This window comes from Dasypus novemcinctus, chromosome 9 (genome assembly GCF_030445035.2).
Source record: "Dasypus novemcinctus isolate mDasNov1 chromosome 9, mDasNov1.1.hap2, whole genome shotgun sequence".
Taxonomy (NCBI): Eukaryota; Metazoa; Chordata; class Mammalia; order Cingulata; family Dasypodidae; genus Dasypus; species Dasypus novemcinctus.
The window spans coordinates 81962795-81982458 of record NC_080681.1 but is presented as its reverse complement, the minus strand read 5'-3'; the positions used below and the strand labels follow the sequence as shown (position 1 = coordinate 81982458).

Here is a 19664-nt window from a genome sequence, read left to right as displayed (position 1 = left end):
AAATGGTGCTGAAAGAACTGGATATCCATGGCCATAAGAAGGAAAGAGGACCCCTGTCTCACACCTTTTCCAAAAATTAACTCAAAATGGATCAAAAACCTAAAAATAAAAGAATGAACCATAAAGCTTCTAGAATAAATTATAGGAAAATAGCTTCAAGATCTGGTGGTAGGTGTTGGATTCTTAAAAGAGATAAGAGGAGGACTGTTGTGAACTACTGATATTTAATGTATGTAGAAGTTTTAATCAGCTTTACTGTGAAAGTGTGGAAATGTATAAGAGTGGATGGTAATATATAGTAACAGCCAATTTATAAAAGGGGATGTGGCTGAAAATGGTAGTCTAGGTATATAAATGCCAAATGACAGAAAGCTAGAGAATATTCTAGGAACAGAATAGCACAGTAAAACAAGAGGTGGATGAGAAGTGTGGTTGATGGTACAGATGCAAGAGTGTCCTTTGTTAGCTAGAGCAAATGTACACCACTTTTGTAGGGAGGTGGGAATGTGAAGAAGCATTGGAAAGATACAACTGAGGTGATCTATGGACTGTCGTTAGCAGTAATAGTATATTCTTACATCTATGCCAAAGATATACTGTGCTGATAATGGGGCAGTCTGGAAAATGTGTGCCAAACGCATACCACATGGAAACAATCAGATGATGCTTTATTATTTGTAACAAATGTTGTACCACAGTGTGGTATGTTGATAGAGGGGTGTTGTTTGGGAATTCTGCACAGGTACATGATTGTTTTATAAGTTTCCAACTCCTGTCATAACAAATATACTTCAAAAAATAATAATAGGATGGGTTGGGGGGAGGGGAAACACCAAATATAAGATAAGGACTATTTAGTAGTAAGATTTTGACAATATTCTATCATAATTTGTAACAAAATCTCACGACAATACAAGGTGTGGGTGGAAGGCTGATGTATGGTACCCCTGTCTGATGTTATACATGTTTGCTTTGAAAGTTCAGATCTTTTACTATACACTTATTGTTAATGTTTGTTCATATATAAATGATATAAGATAATAATAATGAGGGGGTTAGGGGAAAATATTTTGGTTAGTAGTAATATTTTGACAACACTCTTTAATCATTAGTTAAAATTAACCACAATGTAAAGTATTAGTGGAAGGATGAGGTGTGAGAGTTCTGTATGATGTTATATATGTTTGTTTTGTAAGTTCACTTACACTTCTTGTTTATGTATGTACACTTCTTGTTTATGTATGTTTATGTATGAGTGATATACTTCAATAAATTTTTAAAAGTAAAAAAAAGACATCGGTTAGCTATACTAATATTGGACAAAACAGACTTTAAGCCAAAAGCTGTTAAAAGAGACAAAGAAGGACACAATATATTAACCTACCAAAAAATAAAATAATTTTTAAAATTTATGCATCAAACCATGGTGCCCTAAAATACATGAGGCAAACACTACAAAATGGAAGGGAGAAATAGGCACATCTACAATAATACTTGGAGATTCAATATACTACTGGTATCAACAGAACAACTAGACAGAAGATCAATAAGGAAATAGAGAGCTGGAATAATATGATAAACAAAGTTGACCTAACAAATACATATAGCACATTGCATCCCAGAACAGCATATGCATTCTTCTCAAGAAAATATGAATAATTCTACAGAATAGCCCACATGTTGGGTTACAAAACAAGTCACCATAAATTTAAAAAACTGAAATTATATGAAGCATTTTCTCTGACCATAATGAAATAATACTGGAAATCAATAATAGGCAGAGAACTGGAAAAGCCACAAAAATACACAAGCTAAATAACATACTCTTAAACAATAAATGGGTCAAAGTAGAAGTTACAAGGGAAATTAGTAAATATATTGAAAAGAATGAAAATGAGAACACAGCGTATCAAAACTTATAGGATAGAACAAAAGCAGTGCTGAGAGGGAAATTTATAGCCCTAAATGTTTACATTAAAAAAGAAGAGCTAAAATCAAAACCCCAAATGCACACCTGGAAGAACTACAAAAAGAATGAAAAGTAAACCCAAAGCAAACAGAAGGAAAGAAATAACAAAGAATAGAGCAGAAAAAAATTGAGCATTTTAAAAAGAGCATTAACAAAACCAAAGTTGGTTCTTTGAAAAGATGAATAAAATTGGCAAACCCTCAGGTACACTGAGTGAAAAAAAAGAGAGACACAAGTAAAATCACAAATGTGAGGGAGGCATTACCACTGACACCACAGGAAAAAAATTTATGAGGATGCTATGAACAACTGGATGTCAATACATTGGACAACTAGATAAAGTGGTTAAATTCCTAGACAAACATAAACAAACTACACCGACTCTGGAAGAAACAGAAGATCTCTACAGCTCAATTACAAATAAAGAGATAGAACCAGTCATCAAAAACTTCCCAACAAAGAAAAGCCAAGTACCAAATGGCTTCACAGGTGAATTCTACCATATATTCCACAAAGAATCAATACCAATCCTGCTCTTTGAAAAAACTGAAGGGTAAGGAACATTATATAACCCATTCTGTGAGATAAAAATCCTTCTAATATCAAAACCACATAAACATACTAAAGGAAAAGAAAATTATAGATCAATTTCTCTTACGAGTTTAGTTGCAAAATTCCTCAAAAAAAAACAACAAAAAACAAAACACACACACACAAAACATTACAAAATAGAATTCAATAGCACAGTAATAGAACTATACACCATGTTCAAGTGGGATTCATCCCAGGTATGCAAAGTTAGTTCAACACAAGAGAACCAATTAATGTAATATAGCACATAAACACAAAAAAGGAAAAAAAGCACGATCATCTCAATTGACAAAGAAAAAGCATTTGACAAAATCCAGCATCATTTTTTTAACTTAAAAAACACTTATAAAAATAGGAAACATCCTCAACATGATAAAGGGCATTTATGAAAACCAACAGCTAACATCATACTCAACGGTAAAAGACTGAAAGCTTTTTCTCTGAGATCTGGAATAAGACAAGGATGCCCACTGTTCCCACTATTATTCAACACTGTACTGGAAGTTCTAGCCAGAGCAATTAGGCAAGAAAAGGAAATAAAAGGCATCCAAATTGGAAAGAACAAAGTAAAACTTTCACTCTTTGCAGATGATGTGATCCTGTATACAGAGAGTCTAGAAAAAACACAACAAAGCTACCAGAGCTAATAAACAAATTCCGCAAAGTGACAGGGTACAATACCAACATGCAAATATCAGTAGTGCTTCCAAATCCTAGTAATGTGCAATCTGAGGTGAAAATCTATAATTCAATTTATAATAGCAACTAAAAAAATCAAATCTCTAGGAATAAATTTAACTGAGGATATAAAAACACTTATACAGAGAAAACTACAAAACTTTGCTAAAAGAAATCAGAGATCTAAATAAATGGAAGGAAATTCCATGCTCATGGATTTGAAGAGTAAATATTGTTACTATATCAATTCTACCCAAAATGATTTACAGATTCGATGCAAATGCCATCAAAATTCCAACAGCCTCCTTTGCAGAAATAGAAAAGCCAATCATAAAATTCAAATGGCAAGGTAAGGGGCCCTGAACAGTCAAAAGAAGACAACAGTATTTTGAGAGGGAAGGGTAAAAATCAAGTAATTAAACGAGTCTTGGTACCTCTTTTCTCTATTAAGATATTGTATTAGTCAGCCAAAGGGGTGCTGATACAAAATACCAGAAATTGGTTGGTTTTTATAAAAGGGTATTTATTTGGGGTAGGAGCTTACAGTTACTGGGCCATAAAGCATAAGTTACTTCCCTCACCAAAGTCTATTTCCACATGTTGGAGCAAGATGGTTGCTGACTTCTGTGAGGGTTCAGGCTTTCTGGGTTCCTCTGGGCTCAGCTCCTCCATTTCCTCCACAAGGTCAGCTGCAGACTATCAGTCAAATGGCTCTCTTTTCCCGGGGCTCCAGCTTAAGACTTCAGCATCAAACTCCAACATCAAAACTCCAACATCAGAAACCCTCAATTCTGTCCTTTGCCATGCCTTTTATCTGTTAATCCCCACCCACCAAGGGGCGGGGACTCAATGCCCTAATGACATGGCCCAATTAAAGCCCTAATCATAACTCAATCAGGCCCAGGAACAGATCAGATTACAAACATAATCCAGTATTTATTTTTGGAATTCATAACCATATCAAACTGCTACAGATATGAACTGAGAAATCAAGAGTCAGTTACAGGGAAGCAGCTGTGGCTCAATCAGATGAGCTCCCATCTACTATATGGGAGGCCCTTGGTTCACAGCCTGGGAGCCTCCTTGTGAAGGCAGGCTCACCTGCATGCTGCTGAGCACCACCCTGCCTGCAGAGGCCCCAGAGTGCCAACTCAGCAAGGTGACGTAACAAAAAAGAAGGGAGACAAGCAAGAACACAGAAGAGCCCGCAGTGAATGGACACAGAGCAGACAACAAGCAAGCCGCAAGGAGGGAGGGGAAAATAAAATTAAATAAATACAGACACAGAAAAACGTACAGTGAATGGACACAGAGCACACAGCACGCAAAAAAAAAAAAAGCTGCGGAGGGGGGGCATTAAAAAAAAAGAGAGTTAGTTACAAACATAGACTATATTCAACTTTACTACAAAGATCAAACACACTAAGAGCCTTCTAACTGCTTGAAAATACCATCCCTTACACTGAGTCTTCTGCTTTAGTGTTAAGCCTGCCAAGGAATTAAGTGCTAACTCCCATCAGCAGACACACAAGAGGAATTTTCAAGTATGTCAAATCCACAATGATTTCAAAGCTAAAAGACAAAGAAGGAAAATAATCGAAAAATATTACGAAATAAAACTGATTTTCTCCATGCAGACACATGAATTGTTCCTTTAATTTAAAACAAGGAAGCATAACAAAAACCCACTCAGGTTAACATTAAAGCCCTTATTAGAAATCAATTCAATAACAAATCTCTAAGAATAATGTAATCTAAACAAAAGGCATCATCTATGACAGAAGAGCTGGGATTTGATAAGGAAGAGGAATTACTACAGGTCCCCCATAGCAGATCCTATTAATGGTAAGATATATTCAATATGTACTCAGAACCTAATAGTTGAAACCCACAAAGATTTAGCATGGCAAAATTTGGAAACAAAAGTGGCAATAACATTTACTCAAGAATAAAACTAGAGACGTTTTCAGTAGTATAACACTTTCTAAACCAAAGAAAAAAAATCATCCTGAAGGAAATTTCCGTAATTATCTAGTTTGCTTTCTAGGCAAGGGTTTCAAAAGAATTAAGTGCTTCTGAACAACAACAAAAAAAAAATTAAAAAAAAACGTTCGTACAGATGCAGGAAATCAGTCACATTTACTCTGGATGAAACTGTTTCTGATAGATAAAAAAGCAGGGATTAGGTCTGTTGATTGATAATTGCTTTCACCTAAAATGTACTAATTGTTAAGGGTAGTACTGGTACAAAACAGAATTTTACTGCCATTCTAAATATATACAATTTACTGTAAAGTTATAGAACATTTTGGAGTTCAGAGTAATTTTTTGATGTTTTTGCCACAGCACTTTCCTTCCTCTGAAAAGCAACCTCATTCCTAGTCTGATGTTTCTGTTTGCCTCATTCTGTAAGAGATCATGCTTCAGTGACTTAGAAATCCCAGCCATCAAAATTCAAGCCAAAGTTTGAATTGAGAGGGAAGGGGAAAAATTAAGTAATTTCACTAGTCTTGGAAGGAAGTATGGATTCACCTCCTATGACTTTGGAGTAGGTTCTTTTAATCCAGAACCAGAATATCCTATTTTAAGGAGAAAGTAATGAATTATTTTTAACTTAAGAAATTATTTTTTAACTATCATGGTTCTCTTGGCACCATCTTAGATTTTACCTCTGGCACTGACACAAAATCATTAAATCATTCTGCATGTTAAAACTGGATCCATCAGGTAAAATAGTTGTGTTCAACTTAAAATAGTTAAGTGTCATTATTAAGAACTTACCCAAATTGTTATAAGTTATATTTAATTTATAAACCAAGGGAAGAAAAAGAGTTGAAATTGAAGCTTACATAGTCAGATGATAACTGTACCCTGGCATTATTGATGTATATTTTATTTTCTCAGTGCTGACAGTTTAAAGGAATCAATTCCTTCCAGCTTATAAATCAGAGGATGATCCTGAAAAGCGTTCTTTAAAAAATAAAATAAAAACCTTTAAATATGGTATCACTCAATGTGAAATAAAGTTATAGAGTTAAAAGCTGGAGACTTTAGAGTACACCACAAAAATATTTGAAGGTTAAAGAACAATGAATATATTATTGAACTCATATCCCCCCAAATTAAATGCCCTATTAAAAAATGAAACAATAACAATTTTCTCTTTTTTTACACTGCTAAACTCTCATCTTACCACAAGGCACCTTTAAACATACCTTTGTAGAATGCCATTTTCCTGGGGTATTACACCATTGATGGCTGCCTGTAAACAAAAACAGACAAAATCATTTTAAAGGAACAGAAAAATGCTCAAGGGGAAAAGGGATAGATGGAAAACATGGTAGAGGGAAGTAAGTACATTTTAAAAAATTTATTTAAACAAAATGCTAAATGTTTCCTTAATGATACAAAATATTTCCTAAACATTGCTCTACTTCTCTATACTAAAATTTTATTTTAGAGGATGAACAAATATGCATTTGGCACATAATATCCCCAAACCTTGAGTTATAAAAAACTTAATTCCCCGGTCCTCATTCAAGCAAAACACCCACCAAACCAATGTTTACGGATGTCAGAAAAAAGTAAAATTGGTACCTTGAATTAAACATTTTTACATTATTTCCTTCCTCAGATTTAGAGGAGGCAAGATATAAAAGCATACATGAAAAACTGCACAGAAAAACAATAATTAGCTCAGGAATTAAATTCATTCTTTATCATTATTCTTAATAAAAAGAACACTGAGGGAAACGGACTTGGCCCAGTGGTTAGGGCATCCATCCACCACATGGGAGGTCCGCAGTTCAAACCCCTGGCCTCCTTGACCCGTGTGGAGCTGGCCCATGCGCAGTGCTGATGCGCGCAAGGAGTGCCCTGCCACGCAGGGGTGTCCCCCACGCGCAAGGAGTGCGCCCCGTAAGGAGAGCTGCCCAGTGCGAAACAAAGTGCAGCCTGCCCAGGAATGGCGCCGCTCACACGGTGAGCTGACACAGCAAGATGACATAGCAAGATGACGCTACAGAAAGAAACACAGATTCCCATGCGCTGACAGCAACAGAAGCGGACAAAGACGACGCAGCAAACAGACACAGAGAACAGACAACCAGGATAGGAGGGAGGGGAGGGGAGAGAAGGAAATAAACAAACAAACAAATAAATAAATAAATGTAAATAAGTAAATACATAAATCTTTGGGGGAAAAAAAGTTCCTCAATAAACAAATCACTACAACTATATCAGGTAACAAAAAGATGGCAGGCACATCACCAGAGAAGTTTTCTTATATAAAACATTCCTGAAATTCATCTATAAGTTAACAATTCATCAAGTACTCAGAATATAGCACAGGTGTGAGATGGCATGGATGTTTCTGAAGGCTCCTAAGCAAGTAAACTGTCACATCCTGAGCTGTAAACAGCTCACATTAAGGAAACAAAGAGGGAAGCAGACTTGGCCCAATGGACTGAGCATCCACCTACCACATGGGAGGTCCATGGTTCAAACCCTGGGCCTCCTTGACCCATGTGGGGCTGGCCCATGTGCGGTGCTGATGCGCACAAGGAGTGCCGTGCCACGCAGGAGTGTCCCCCACATAGGGGTGCCCCACGTGCAAGGAGTGCACCCTGTAAGGAGAGCCGCCCAGCGCTAAAAAAAGTGCAGCCTGCCCAAGAATGGTGCTGCACACACGGAGAGCTGACACAAGATGACGCAACAAAAAGAAACCAGATTCCCGGTGCTGCTAAGGATAGAAGTGGTCACAGAAGAACACACAGATCGATTTGGAGGGAAGGTAACAGAGAGGATTCGTCTGTGAAATATACACGGAGATCCCAGCTACCTGCAGAGGATTCCCTTCTTGGTTTGTTTTTTTTTTTTTGTTTGTTTTTTTTCGGTTTTCTCTTTCCCTCTTGTCCCTCATCTTCCACTTATTTTTACTTTAATTCAAGTATACAATAGGTGCTACAGGGAACACCTCACATTTGCTGGGTTTTCCCATCCTCCACTGCCTCATTTCTGTGTGAACTGATTTAGGCTACCTACACTATCCCCCTTCCCCTGCATCTTGATATCCACTATCATCTACTGTCTCTCCTATATTCCACCCCCCACCTCCCGTTCTTTGATCCACAAAGTGTCTAACTCTTAATTTCTAATACCTTTGTTCTGTTTTCTGTCTATTATCCACTCTTGAAACTATTACCTTTCTTTTCTTTTTCCCTCTCTCATGAAAACAATAGCTGTGTAGTTCATACCATATTCCTCCCAAATTCAGTCATCAACTTCATAAAAGGTACTCTACCTACAGCTATAACTCTATACAATCTACATGAATCTAACCTCCATCCTTCCAGATCTCATATTCCTGCTTTATTAACATACATCACCAATACAACTTTACACTTTTCCCTTGCTTACACAATTGCCTTTCCCCAACACTAATACTTTCCTCTAAAGTGAACTTAACCAACAACAAGTAACTAGAATAAGAAGATAAAAGTGACAAAGAGAAGATATAACACCTGTGCAAAAATAACAACTAATTAACCTCCAAGAGCAGACAAAGAAGCTAAGGAACTGATTAAATTCGTCAAAATAAAGAGATGACCAGAAAGAAACAAAAAACTACGAACCAAACCAATAATCAGGAAAACATGGCTGAATCCAATCAACAAACCAATAATCACGAAGGGGAGCAAAACTTGGCACAAGCAATGAAAGATCTCAGAACATTTATCACCGACAAAATTGATGCAGTAATGAAAGAGGTTAACAACATGAAGACATCACTTGGAGGGGAAATTGCAGACATACGCAAAAACATAACAGATATGATGGGAATGAACACCACAGTTCAAGAAATCAAAAATACACTTGCAGCAAATATCAGCAGACTAGAAGAGACAGAGCAGAGAATTAGTGATGTGGAAGACAGTACATCAGAAATCAAACAGATAGTAGAAGGGGTCAATAAGAAGATAGAAAAAATCCAATTAGGATTTAGGGACCTGAATGACAATGCAAAACGCTCAAACATACGTATTATAGGCATTCCAGAAGGTGAAGAGAAGGGAAAGGGGTCAGAAAGAGTGTTGCAGGAAATAATGACTGAAAACTTCCCAAATCTACTGAAAGAGACAGATGTACATATCCAAGAAGCACAGCGCACTCCACAAGTCATAAACCCCAACAGGCCCACCCCAAGACATATACTTGTCAAATTATCCAATGCTCAAGACAAAGAGAAGATCCTAAAAGCAGCAAGAGAAAAGAAAACCATCACATACAAGGGAAGCTCAATTAGATTAAGTGCTGATTTTTCTTCTGAAACCATGGAGGCAAGAAGACAGTGGTATGATATAGTCAAGGTACTAAAGGAAAAAAATTTCCAACCAAGAATACTCTATCCAGCTAAACTAGCATTCAAACATGATGGAGAGTTCAAAATATTCGCAGACAAACAGAAACTGAAAGAGTATACCAACAAGAAACCTCCCCTTCAAGAAATTCTAAAGGGAGTTCTGCAGGAAGAAAGGAAAAAACAGGAAAGGCAAAGTTGGAGGAGAGTATAAGACCAACAACAACAACAAAAAAGACAAAAAAAAATATACAAACAAAATATGACAAACACAAATCCAATCAAAATATGGCTAACACAAATAATTCCTTGATAGTAATAACACTGAATGTCAATGGATTAAACTCACCTATCAAAAGATTCAGACTGGGACACTGGATAAGGAAATATGACCCATCCATATGCTGTCTACAAGAGACACATCTTAGACCCAGAGACGCATGGAGATTGAAAGTGAAAGGCTGGAAAACAATCATACAAGCTAACAATAACCAAAAAAAGGCAGGAGTAGCTATATTAATATCAGACAAAATAGACTTTAAATGTGAAACAATTGTGAGAGACAAAGAAGGATACTACATTTTAGTCAAAGGGAAAATCTGTCAAGAAGATCGAACAATCATAAATATCTATGCCCCTAACAAGGGTGCCTCTAAATACGTCAGGCAAACGCTGGAAAAACTAAGTGAAAGAATAGATACATCTACAATTATAGTGGGGGATTTTAATACACCACTATCAATTCTGGACAGAACATCTCAAAAGAGAATCACCAAAGACACAAAACATCTGAATAGTATATTAGAGGAGCTCGATCTAATAGACATATATAGATCGCTACACCCAAACACAGCAGGATATACATTTTTCTCAAGCGCACATGGATCATTCTCCAAGATAGATCATATGCTAGGCCACAAAGAAAGGCTGAACGAATTCAGAAAGATTGAAATCATACAAAACATTATCTCTGACCACAGTGGAGTCAAGCTGGAGATTTGCAAGGGAAAGAAGCCCAGATTTCACACCACGATTTGGAAATTAAACAACACACTCTTAGAAAAACAGTGGGTCAAAGAGGAAATCTCAAAAGAAATCAATGACTACCTTGAAACAAATGATAATGATAACACAACATACCAAAATTTATGGGATGCAGCAAAAGCAGTACTGAGAGGGAAGTTTATAGCCATAAATTCATATATCAAAAAAGAAGAAAGAGCAAAAATTGAAGAACTAACTGCACATTTGAAGGAATTAGAAAAACAACAACAAAGTAACCCAACAGGAAGAAGAAGGAAGGAAATAACAAAGATAAGAGCAGAACTAAATGAAATAGAAAATAAGAAAGCACTTGAACAGATAAACAAGACCAAGAGCTGGTTTTTTGAGAAGACTAACAAAATTGACAAACCTTTAGCAACACTAACAAAGAAAAAAAGAGAGAAGATGCAAATACACAAAATAAGAAATGAGAAAGGCGATATCACCACTGACCCCACAGAAATAAAGACTATCATAAGAGGATATTTTGAAAAACTATATTCCAACAAAAATGACAATCTAGAGGAAATGGACAAATTCCTAGAAACACATAAACAGCCCATATTGACAAAAGAAGAAATTGATGATCTTAACAAACCAATCACAAGCAGAGAGATAGAATCAGTTATTAAAAATCTCCCAACTAAGAAGAGCCCAGGGCCAGATGGCTTCACAGGTGAATTCTATAAAACATTCCGGAAAGAACTGACACCAATCCTGCTGAAACTATTCCAAACCATCGAAACAGAAAGAACATTACCCAACTCCTTCTATGATGCCAACATTACCCTAGTACCAAAGCCAAACAAAGACATCACAAGAAAGGAAAATTACAGACCAATTTCTCTAATGAACCTAGACGCAAAAATACTTAACAAAATACTTGCTAATCGTATTCAACAACACATTAAACGAATTATACACCACGACCAAGTGGGATTCATCCCAGGTATGCAAGGATGGTTCAACATAAGAAAATCAATCAACGTAATACACCATATAAACAGATTGAAGGAAAAAAATCACATGATTATATCTATTGATGCAGAAAAAGCATTTGACAAAATACAGCACCCTTTCTTGATAAAAACACTCCAAATGATTGGAATACAAGGAAATTTTTTGAACATGATAAAGAGTATATATGAAAAACCTAAAGCCAATATTGTTTACAATGGAGAAATCCTAGACTCCTTCCCTCTAAACTCAGGAACAAGACAAGGATGCCCACTGTCGCCGCTCCTATTTAACATTGTCTTAGAAGTACTTGCTCGAGCACTGAGGCAAGAACCAGAAATAAAAGGCATTCAAATTGGAAAGGAAGAAGTCAAAATTTCATTATTTGCAGATGACATGATCCTATACATAAAAAACCCTGAGAGATCTACAACGAAGATTCTAGAACTCATAAATGAGTTTAGTAAAGTCGCAGGTTATAAGATCAATGCGCAAAAATCAGTAGCATTTCTGTACACCAATAATGAGCAAGATCAGGAGGAAATCAAGAAACAAATACCATTCACAATAGTAAATAAAAAAATCAAATACTTAGGAATAAATTTAACTAAAGAGGTAAAGAACTTATACACTGAGAACTATACAAGATTGTTCAAGGAAATCAAAGAAGACCTAAATAAATGGAAGACTATTCCTTGTTCATGGATAGGAAGACTGAACATTATTAAGATGTCTATCCTACCAAAATTGATCTACACATTCAATGCAATCCCAATAAAAATCAATGCAGCCTTCTTTAAGGAACTAGAAAAACTAACTATGAAATTTATTTGGAAAGGAAAGAGACCCCGAATAGCCAAAGACATACTGAAAAAGAAAAACGAAATTGGAGGAATCACACTACCTGACTTCAAAACATACTATAAAGCTACGGTGGTGAAAACAGCATGGTATTGGCATAAGGAGAGACATATAGACCAATGGAATCGAATTGAAAGCTCTGATATAGAACCTCACATATACAACCACATAATATTCGATAAAGCCACCAAACCCTCTCAACTGGGAGAGAGTGGCCTATTCAACAAATGGTGTCTGGAGAACTGGATAGCCATATGTAGAAGAATGAAAGAGGATTACCATCTCACACCTTATACAAAGATCAACTCAAGATGGATCAAAGACCTAAATATAAGAGCCAAGACCATAAAAACCTTAGAAAGCAGTGTAGGGAAACATCTACAGGACCTTGTAATAGGTAATGGATTTATGAATATCTCACCAAAAGCACGAGCAGCAAAAGAACTAATAGATAAATGGGACTTCCTCAAAATTAAAGCCTTCTGCACCTCAAAGGAGTTTGTCAAGAAAGTAAAAAGGGAGCCCACACAGTGGGAGAAAATATTTGGCAATCATATATCTGATAAGAAACTTATAACTTGCATATATAAAGAACTCCTACATCTTGAAAATAAAAAGATAAACAATCCATTTAAAAATTGGGAAAAAGACTTAAACAGACACTTCTCCGAAGAAGAAATACAAATGGCAAGAAAGCACATGAAAAAATGCTCCAAATCTCTAGCTATCAGGGAAATGCAAATCAAAACCACAATGAGATACCATCTTACACCCATAAGATTGGCAGCTATGAAAAAAACAGAAGAATACAAGTGCTGGAGAGGATGTGAAGGAAGGGGAACACTCATCCACTGCTGGTGGGAATGCAGAAGGATCCAACCATTCTGGAGAACAGTATGGCGGTTTCTCAAACAACTAGCCATAGATTTGCCATATGACCCAGCAATACCACTGCTGGGAATATACCCAGCAGAACTGAAAACAAGAACACAAACCAATATATGTACACCAATGTTCATAGCAGCATTGTTCACTATTGCCAAAAGTTGGAATCAACCCAAATGCCCATCAACAGACGAGTGGATCAATAAAATGTGGTATATACACACAATGGAATACTACTCGGCTGTAAGAACAAACACACTACAAACACATGTGATAACATGGATGAATCTTGAGAACCTTATGTTGAGTGAAGCAACCCAGACATTGAAGGACAAATACTACATGACCTCAATGATATGAAATAAACAAGCTGCCCTAGATAGCAAGAGACTGAACGATAGGCTTGCAGGAAATCGGAGGGTGGAGGAAGGATATGAGCCGATGTCTGCAGGGGTGGAATTTAAGACGAGATGGTGGTAAGTATGAACACAAAGAAGAGATAAAAGGGGGGCAAGGGGTTGCCTTTGCTTGGGGCTTTGCGGGTTTGAGGGTGGCTGGGGAGGGACGGGTGGGTAACGTTGCCCAAAAGTGGGGGGAGGGAGGGGTAGCATACGAACCAGGAGAGGGTCAGGTGTTGGTGGAGAGTAAAATGCCGAGAAAATCATATCAAAATATAATAAAGAGGGTTACCTGTTTAGAATGCTCGGAGGGGAGGGTCTGATGCAGGACGGGCTCCTGGGGAATGTCTAAATGCTCATTCTGCCAGAGTGGGTGACACCATGGGGTAGAAACCCAAGTAGTGAGAGTGGGGGTGGACCCACATCCTGGGGAGGACTAATGCCATCCAATAGAGGGAATTGTATCCCTCGAGAGAAAGGGTGGCTCCCAGGGCATTGGGGCAGTTGAGCAAGTTAGGCCCTGAACACTATTCCATCTATCTCTGGAAGTGGCTCCTCAGGAAACGGAGGTTGGCTATCACTGAGGGCACTAAGGTGGAAGGGAAAATGGACGTTAAATGTGTGGAACCAAAGTAAATGGGGGGTAAGAGAGGAGTTTCTTGAGAGTACACAAGGATGGATATAAAACATGTAATATTACACCATAACATATAGGAGATGACAGACTGATAATGTAAACCATAATGTAAAACATAGGATAACTAAAAATGTAAAGAACTGTGTATCCTAAAGTATGCACCATAATGTAAATACAGATGTCACCTTGTTAGAAAGCTAATGTCTCAGACTCTGTACATCACTTTAAGTAAATATGATATGAATAGGGAGTAAGAGTATCACTGTGGAAGGGAAAAGGTTTTCTGGTAGATGTGTGGGAGTGCTGTATATTATATATATACATTGCTGTGGTCTAGGACTCCTGTGAAGAAAAGCTGAATAATTAGGGGGGGGGGGGGGAAAAATAGGATGTGGAATTTTTTCAAGTCAACATTCTTTATCTAAGTTCTTTATCTAACTTTATCCAAGTTCTTTATCTATCCTTTAAACTCATCGCTATATGCCATTCCCTAGTAAGGGACCATGACATTATATTGGGCTTCAAATTTCGGGGAGTTCTGGATCACAGAGTGTTTCAACAATGGCAATGGAGGGATACTGGTATGGGATACCAATGACAGATGATATATGACTGACAGGGAGCTGTACAGAACATATGTCCAGGGTGCATGGTAATGTTTGGATATACTCATAGTGGCAACAATTAAAAACCACAGTAGGTGGGGTACTGGGTTCCCGGCCAGTGGTGCTCTGTCGTGGTCCCTAGGGGAGCAGCGACAGTCTCCCAGGTACAGTGGTGGGGACCGGGAGGGAGTGAGGGTTCAACAGTGAGCCCCTGATACTAATGACTATGCTTGTGAGCTGATAAACCCAAAATAATAACAAGGCCTAGAGCAACTTTGTGCCTGGGAATTCCCTTCTGTCAGCCTTCATGTTACTCAAATGTGGCCAGTCTCGAAGCCAAACTCAGCATGTAAATGCAATGCCTTCCCCCCAGCGTGGGACATGACACCCGGGGATGAGCCTCCCTGGCAACGAGGGACCACTATCAACTACCAACTGATGATGCAACTGGAAAATGACCTTATATGGAAGGTTCAATGCGGATCAGCAGAATATCCATGTCTACATAAAATACCATGACTTTAAAATGCTGTTTGACCTAAAGTAAGGGGGAAATGGAAAGGAGAAATGAGTTTATATGGCTACGAGTTTCTAAAAAAGAGTCTGGAGGCTGGCAGAAGGTTTGCCCTCATGCACAACTGAGCAGAGTCAGAGAGACAGATAAAGCAGATACAACCCCCAGATATTGGTTCCTTTGAGGGCTAAAGAGACCCATGGGAGTTATGGTCATGGCCGATGGGGTTAACTACCAGGGCAGATGGCCCCTCTTTGGAAATGGTGTTTATGTGTGATGAATCTGGACTCAGATGGGATCTCCCTTCATAAGACTTTCATGCTAATGTGCTGGAGGTGCAGTTAATGTTGGGGTTTAAGATATATTTAGGGGATTTGAATCTCTGGACTGACAATGTGATAGCCAGATCCTGAGCCTCAACAGACTCCAGCACCTACAATCTGATTTATTGGACTTACCACACTCAGCTAAGATGGAGGTGAAGAAGGACAACCACCACACCATGGAGCCTAGAGTGATTACAACTGAAAATGGGAGGATTGCATCCAGCATCCAGGTGGAATCTGAGCCTCCTCTTGACATAAAGGTGCAATGGACACAACCAATCCAGTGTCCACATAGAAGAGGTGGCATTGGATTGGGAAAAGTGGACATAATGGACAAAGGGTATGGGGAAAGGCAGGAAGAGATGAGAGGTGGAGGCGTCTTCGGGACATGGAGCTGCCCTGGATGGTGCTTCAGAGGTAATCACCGGACATTGTAAATCCTCACAGGGCCTACATGATGGAATAGAGGAGAGTATGAGCCATGATGTGAACCAATGTATATGAGGTGCAGAGGTGCCCAAAGATGTACTTACCAAATCCAATGGATGTGTCATGATGATGGGAACGAGTGTTGTTGGGGGGGGGGGGAGAGGGGGGGTGGGGGGGTGGGGTTGAATGGGACCTCACATATATATTTTTAATGTAATATTATTACAAAGTCAATAAAAAATAAAAAAATTAAAAAAAAAAAAAAAAAAAAAAAGAACACACAGCGTATGGACACAGAGAGCAGACAACTGGGGGAAGGGGAAGGGGAGAGAAATAAATAAAAAATAAATCTTGGAAAAAAAAAAGGAAACAAAGAATATTCTCTGGGGGAAAAAAGTGACCTTTCCACCCTTGTCTTTGTACCATAAGAACTTCTCTGCCCTTCCCCATCTACCTCAAAATGGAGAATAGAGGTGGGTTTAGGGGTTGGAGACTAACATGAAGTGTTTTATCAGCTGCTTGGCAATCAACTGCCAAAAGGAATTTGTATATTTAGTTAAACATTTACTTAAATATTTGCCAGAGGTGGGTCAAGTTTACAATGTTGTACTGTTGAATGTAAATAGATAAAGCAGAGAGTAAGATACTTGCTCCGAATTCTGAGAGTTGTAATGTTCCACTGGCAAAAAAACAAAGAAATCGACAGATTAATATAATCAGTGCATACCACAGAACCTTGACAACTCTGGAGGCACATAATCTTCTGATTCAAATAAACACTAAACTATGTTTTCAAAACCACAAATTCAATGGATGCATCTCTGCTTAATGCTAAGACAGTTATCCTCTTTCTGTTGAAAGAAATGGTTCCACATACAAATATCTAGTTTGCTAAATAACAGTAAATAGCAAAAGAATGTTCTATAATGTTGGAAAAGAAACAAAATGCCTGAGCTTATAAAAATTTGGTTCAAACTTTACTGAAGAATGACAAGGGATAAAGGAAAGAACACTTAAGGACCTGGAAAACCCACAGATTAAAACTAGGCTCTACCATTTATTAATTTGATAACCTTAAGTATATTCAGGAAACTTCCTTGAAACAACTTTCCTCAATTTGTATAATGAGTGAATACCTTATCCTCAGACAAAACGGGCCTGCCTTTTTGTTCCTCAAATGTATCAAGTTCTACGATTTCTCAGGCCTTCCAAGATATTCTATTTGGAATGCCCTTTCCCTACTCTCTGTCTATCCTAATTGTCAAAAGTAAGGCTTCTGTTAAACGTATTTTTCCAAAAGTACTTCCCTGATCAACTCCCCATTAAATTAGGTTTACTCTCACATACAACCCTGCACTCTTCCTTCATAGTAATTATCATAATTATGTATTTAGTTAGATGTCTATTTGTTTTATTTCTATATTTTTCTCTAAACTGTAAGCTCCACGAGGGAAGAGACATTATCAGTTTTCTTCCCCACTTTATTTCCACTGCCTAGCACAGTGCCTGCACATAGAAGGACTCAATAATTATTTGATAAATGAATAATTTTAGAAGAGTGAAAAGAAAGTCCGCCAGATCAAGCCTTGAGGAAGACTCAGAGAAAGCTTCTTGGATGAAAGAAGGTCTCAACTAAAACCTGTATGAGTGAAAAGGAATAAGACTGGGGAGGTGGTGGTATTCTGTACAAATGTGGCACATCTCCACTTGCAACCCTTTCTCCTCTTCCATGATCTTAGATCATTTTAAATAATGTGTTTGTTATTGGGTAGGTAGTTACTCCCTAACTTCAGGATTACGTACATAATAAACTGTACATAAATAAGATGTAATACAGAATGAAAGCACAATAAAAGGTAATTTGCTCAGGGAATACAGAATATAGGGAGAGAGATTTTTGACTGGGAAGATTAAAGAAAACGTCAGAAAAGAGATGGCATTTGATCTAGGCTTTGAATAATGCCTAGATACAGAAGCACAAGAAAATTCCAGATGAGATCAATTTTAACAATTTTAACTCTGAGATGACAGAAAATCATTTGTTCATTTTAAAAATATATATTAATTATCAACTGTATGTAAGCACTATACCAGTCAACTGATATATACTAATGGGACACAACATACCTTGCCTTCCAGCAGGGAAAAATATATTCAACAATTTAACAATGTAAAGTTCAGGTAACATACAAACTGAGATGCCCAAAAGGTAATTTAAAAAGCAAAAAATAAGTTAAATAAAGCATTATCCATTTAAAGGCAAATAAATGAAACCCCAGAAATGTCCTATTTCTCTCCTCTCAGCTCTCTTTTCTGGAGAAGTGAGACAAAGATAAAATCCTGAGGGATGGATATATACAAGAAGAAAAGGAGAAAGCTAAAAAACAGTGAAAATGGAATGGTCAGATAGGAGGAAAACGACCAAGAATGTTTCATAGAGAGGTCAAACAAAGAACAATAAAGAGGAATTAGACAAAACAGAAACATGAGAAACAGTTTAATGTGAGGCCTGAGAAGAGATTATTAGACATATTTGAAAAAAGTTTTAGTAAGAACAAGATTATAAAATATTAAGAAATAAATGGATAAGAAAAAAAAAGTATAACTGACTCATTTGAAACATTTAGTGTGAAATGTATAAATACAGGAATGTCAAGAAGAATGGCTGTGGTACATTTTTTATTGCTTCATTATTTCTTTTGTTTTTAAGAATAGTGACTTCTTGAGCTTATAATAGAGCCTGGTGTAAAATGAAACAATAAAGACTCAAAAAACCAGGGGTAAAATTAAAAGTTTGGTTCCACACTCTCATCAAATCCTTATTTATTGCCAGGTACCATGCTAGATTTGGGAGGTGCCTAGTACCTGATGTAGGGTTCAAAAGAGTACATATAAAAGGGGATATCTTTAGGGAAAAAATCAATAAAACCTAGATTATAGACTAAAAATTATATTGAGCACTTACAGGAACTACAAGTAATTTGCTAATTGCTTATTATCACATTGCTAATGTTCTTGCTGTCATTCTATACACAGGAAAATGATAAAATACAGAGAATAGAACTGAGAAAATATTTCTATCTTTGAGACTGACTCAAATGACGACAGTGGGCTTTTAATCAAAGAGCAATGTATTTTCTTTGGAAACTTTTTGTTGGGATAAAATATAGTTTATCTTAAAAAGCAATTTTAAGTTTATAATTCAGCACCATTCAATATACTTGCAATGTTGTGTAAATATAACCACTATTTGCAGAACATTTTCATCATCCCAAACAAATATTCTGTACCCATTAAGCAATAAGTCCCCATTCTCCCTCCCCCAAGCCCCTGGTAGGCACTATTCCATTTTTGGGCTTTATGAATTTGCCTATTCTATATATCTTATAGAAGTGAAACAACACATTTGTCT

At 37.2% G+C, this 19664-nt stretch overlaps 1 protein-coding gene across 4 annotated transcripts in view; it reads right to left on the bottom strand.

Annotated features, from left to right (window-relative positions):
• Positions 1-19664, bottom strand: part of FAF1 (Fas associated factor 1) — a 573725-nt gene that overhangs the window by 402556 nt on the left and 151505 nt on the right. For all 4 annotated transcript variants that reach the window (XM_071217456.1, XM_004476483.5, XM_071217457.1 and 1 more), the window contains one exon: positions 6454-6500. In XM_071217456.1, the coding sequence (XP_071073557.1) occupies positions 6454-6500 (47 nt within the window). The remainder of the gene's footprint in view (positions 1-6453; positions 6501-19664) is intronic.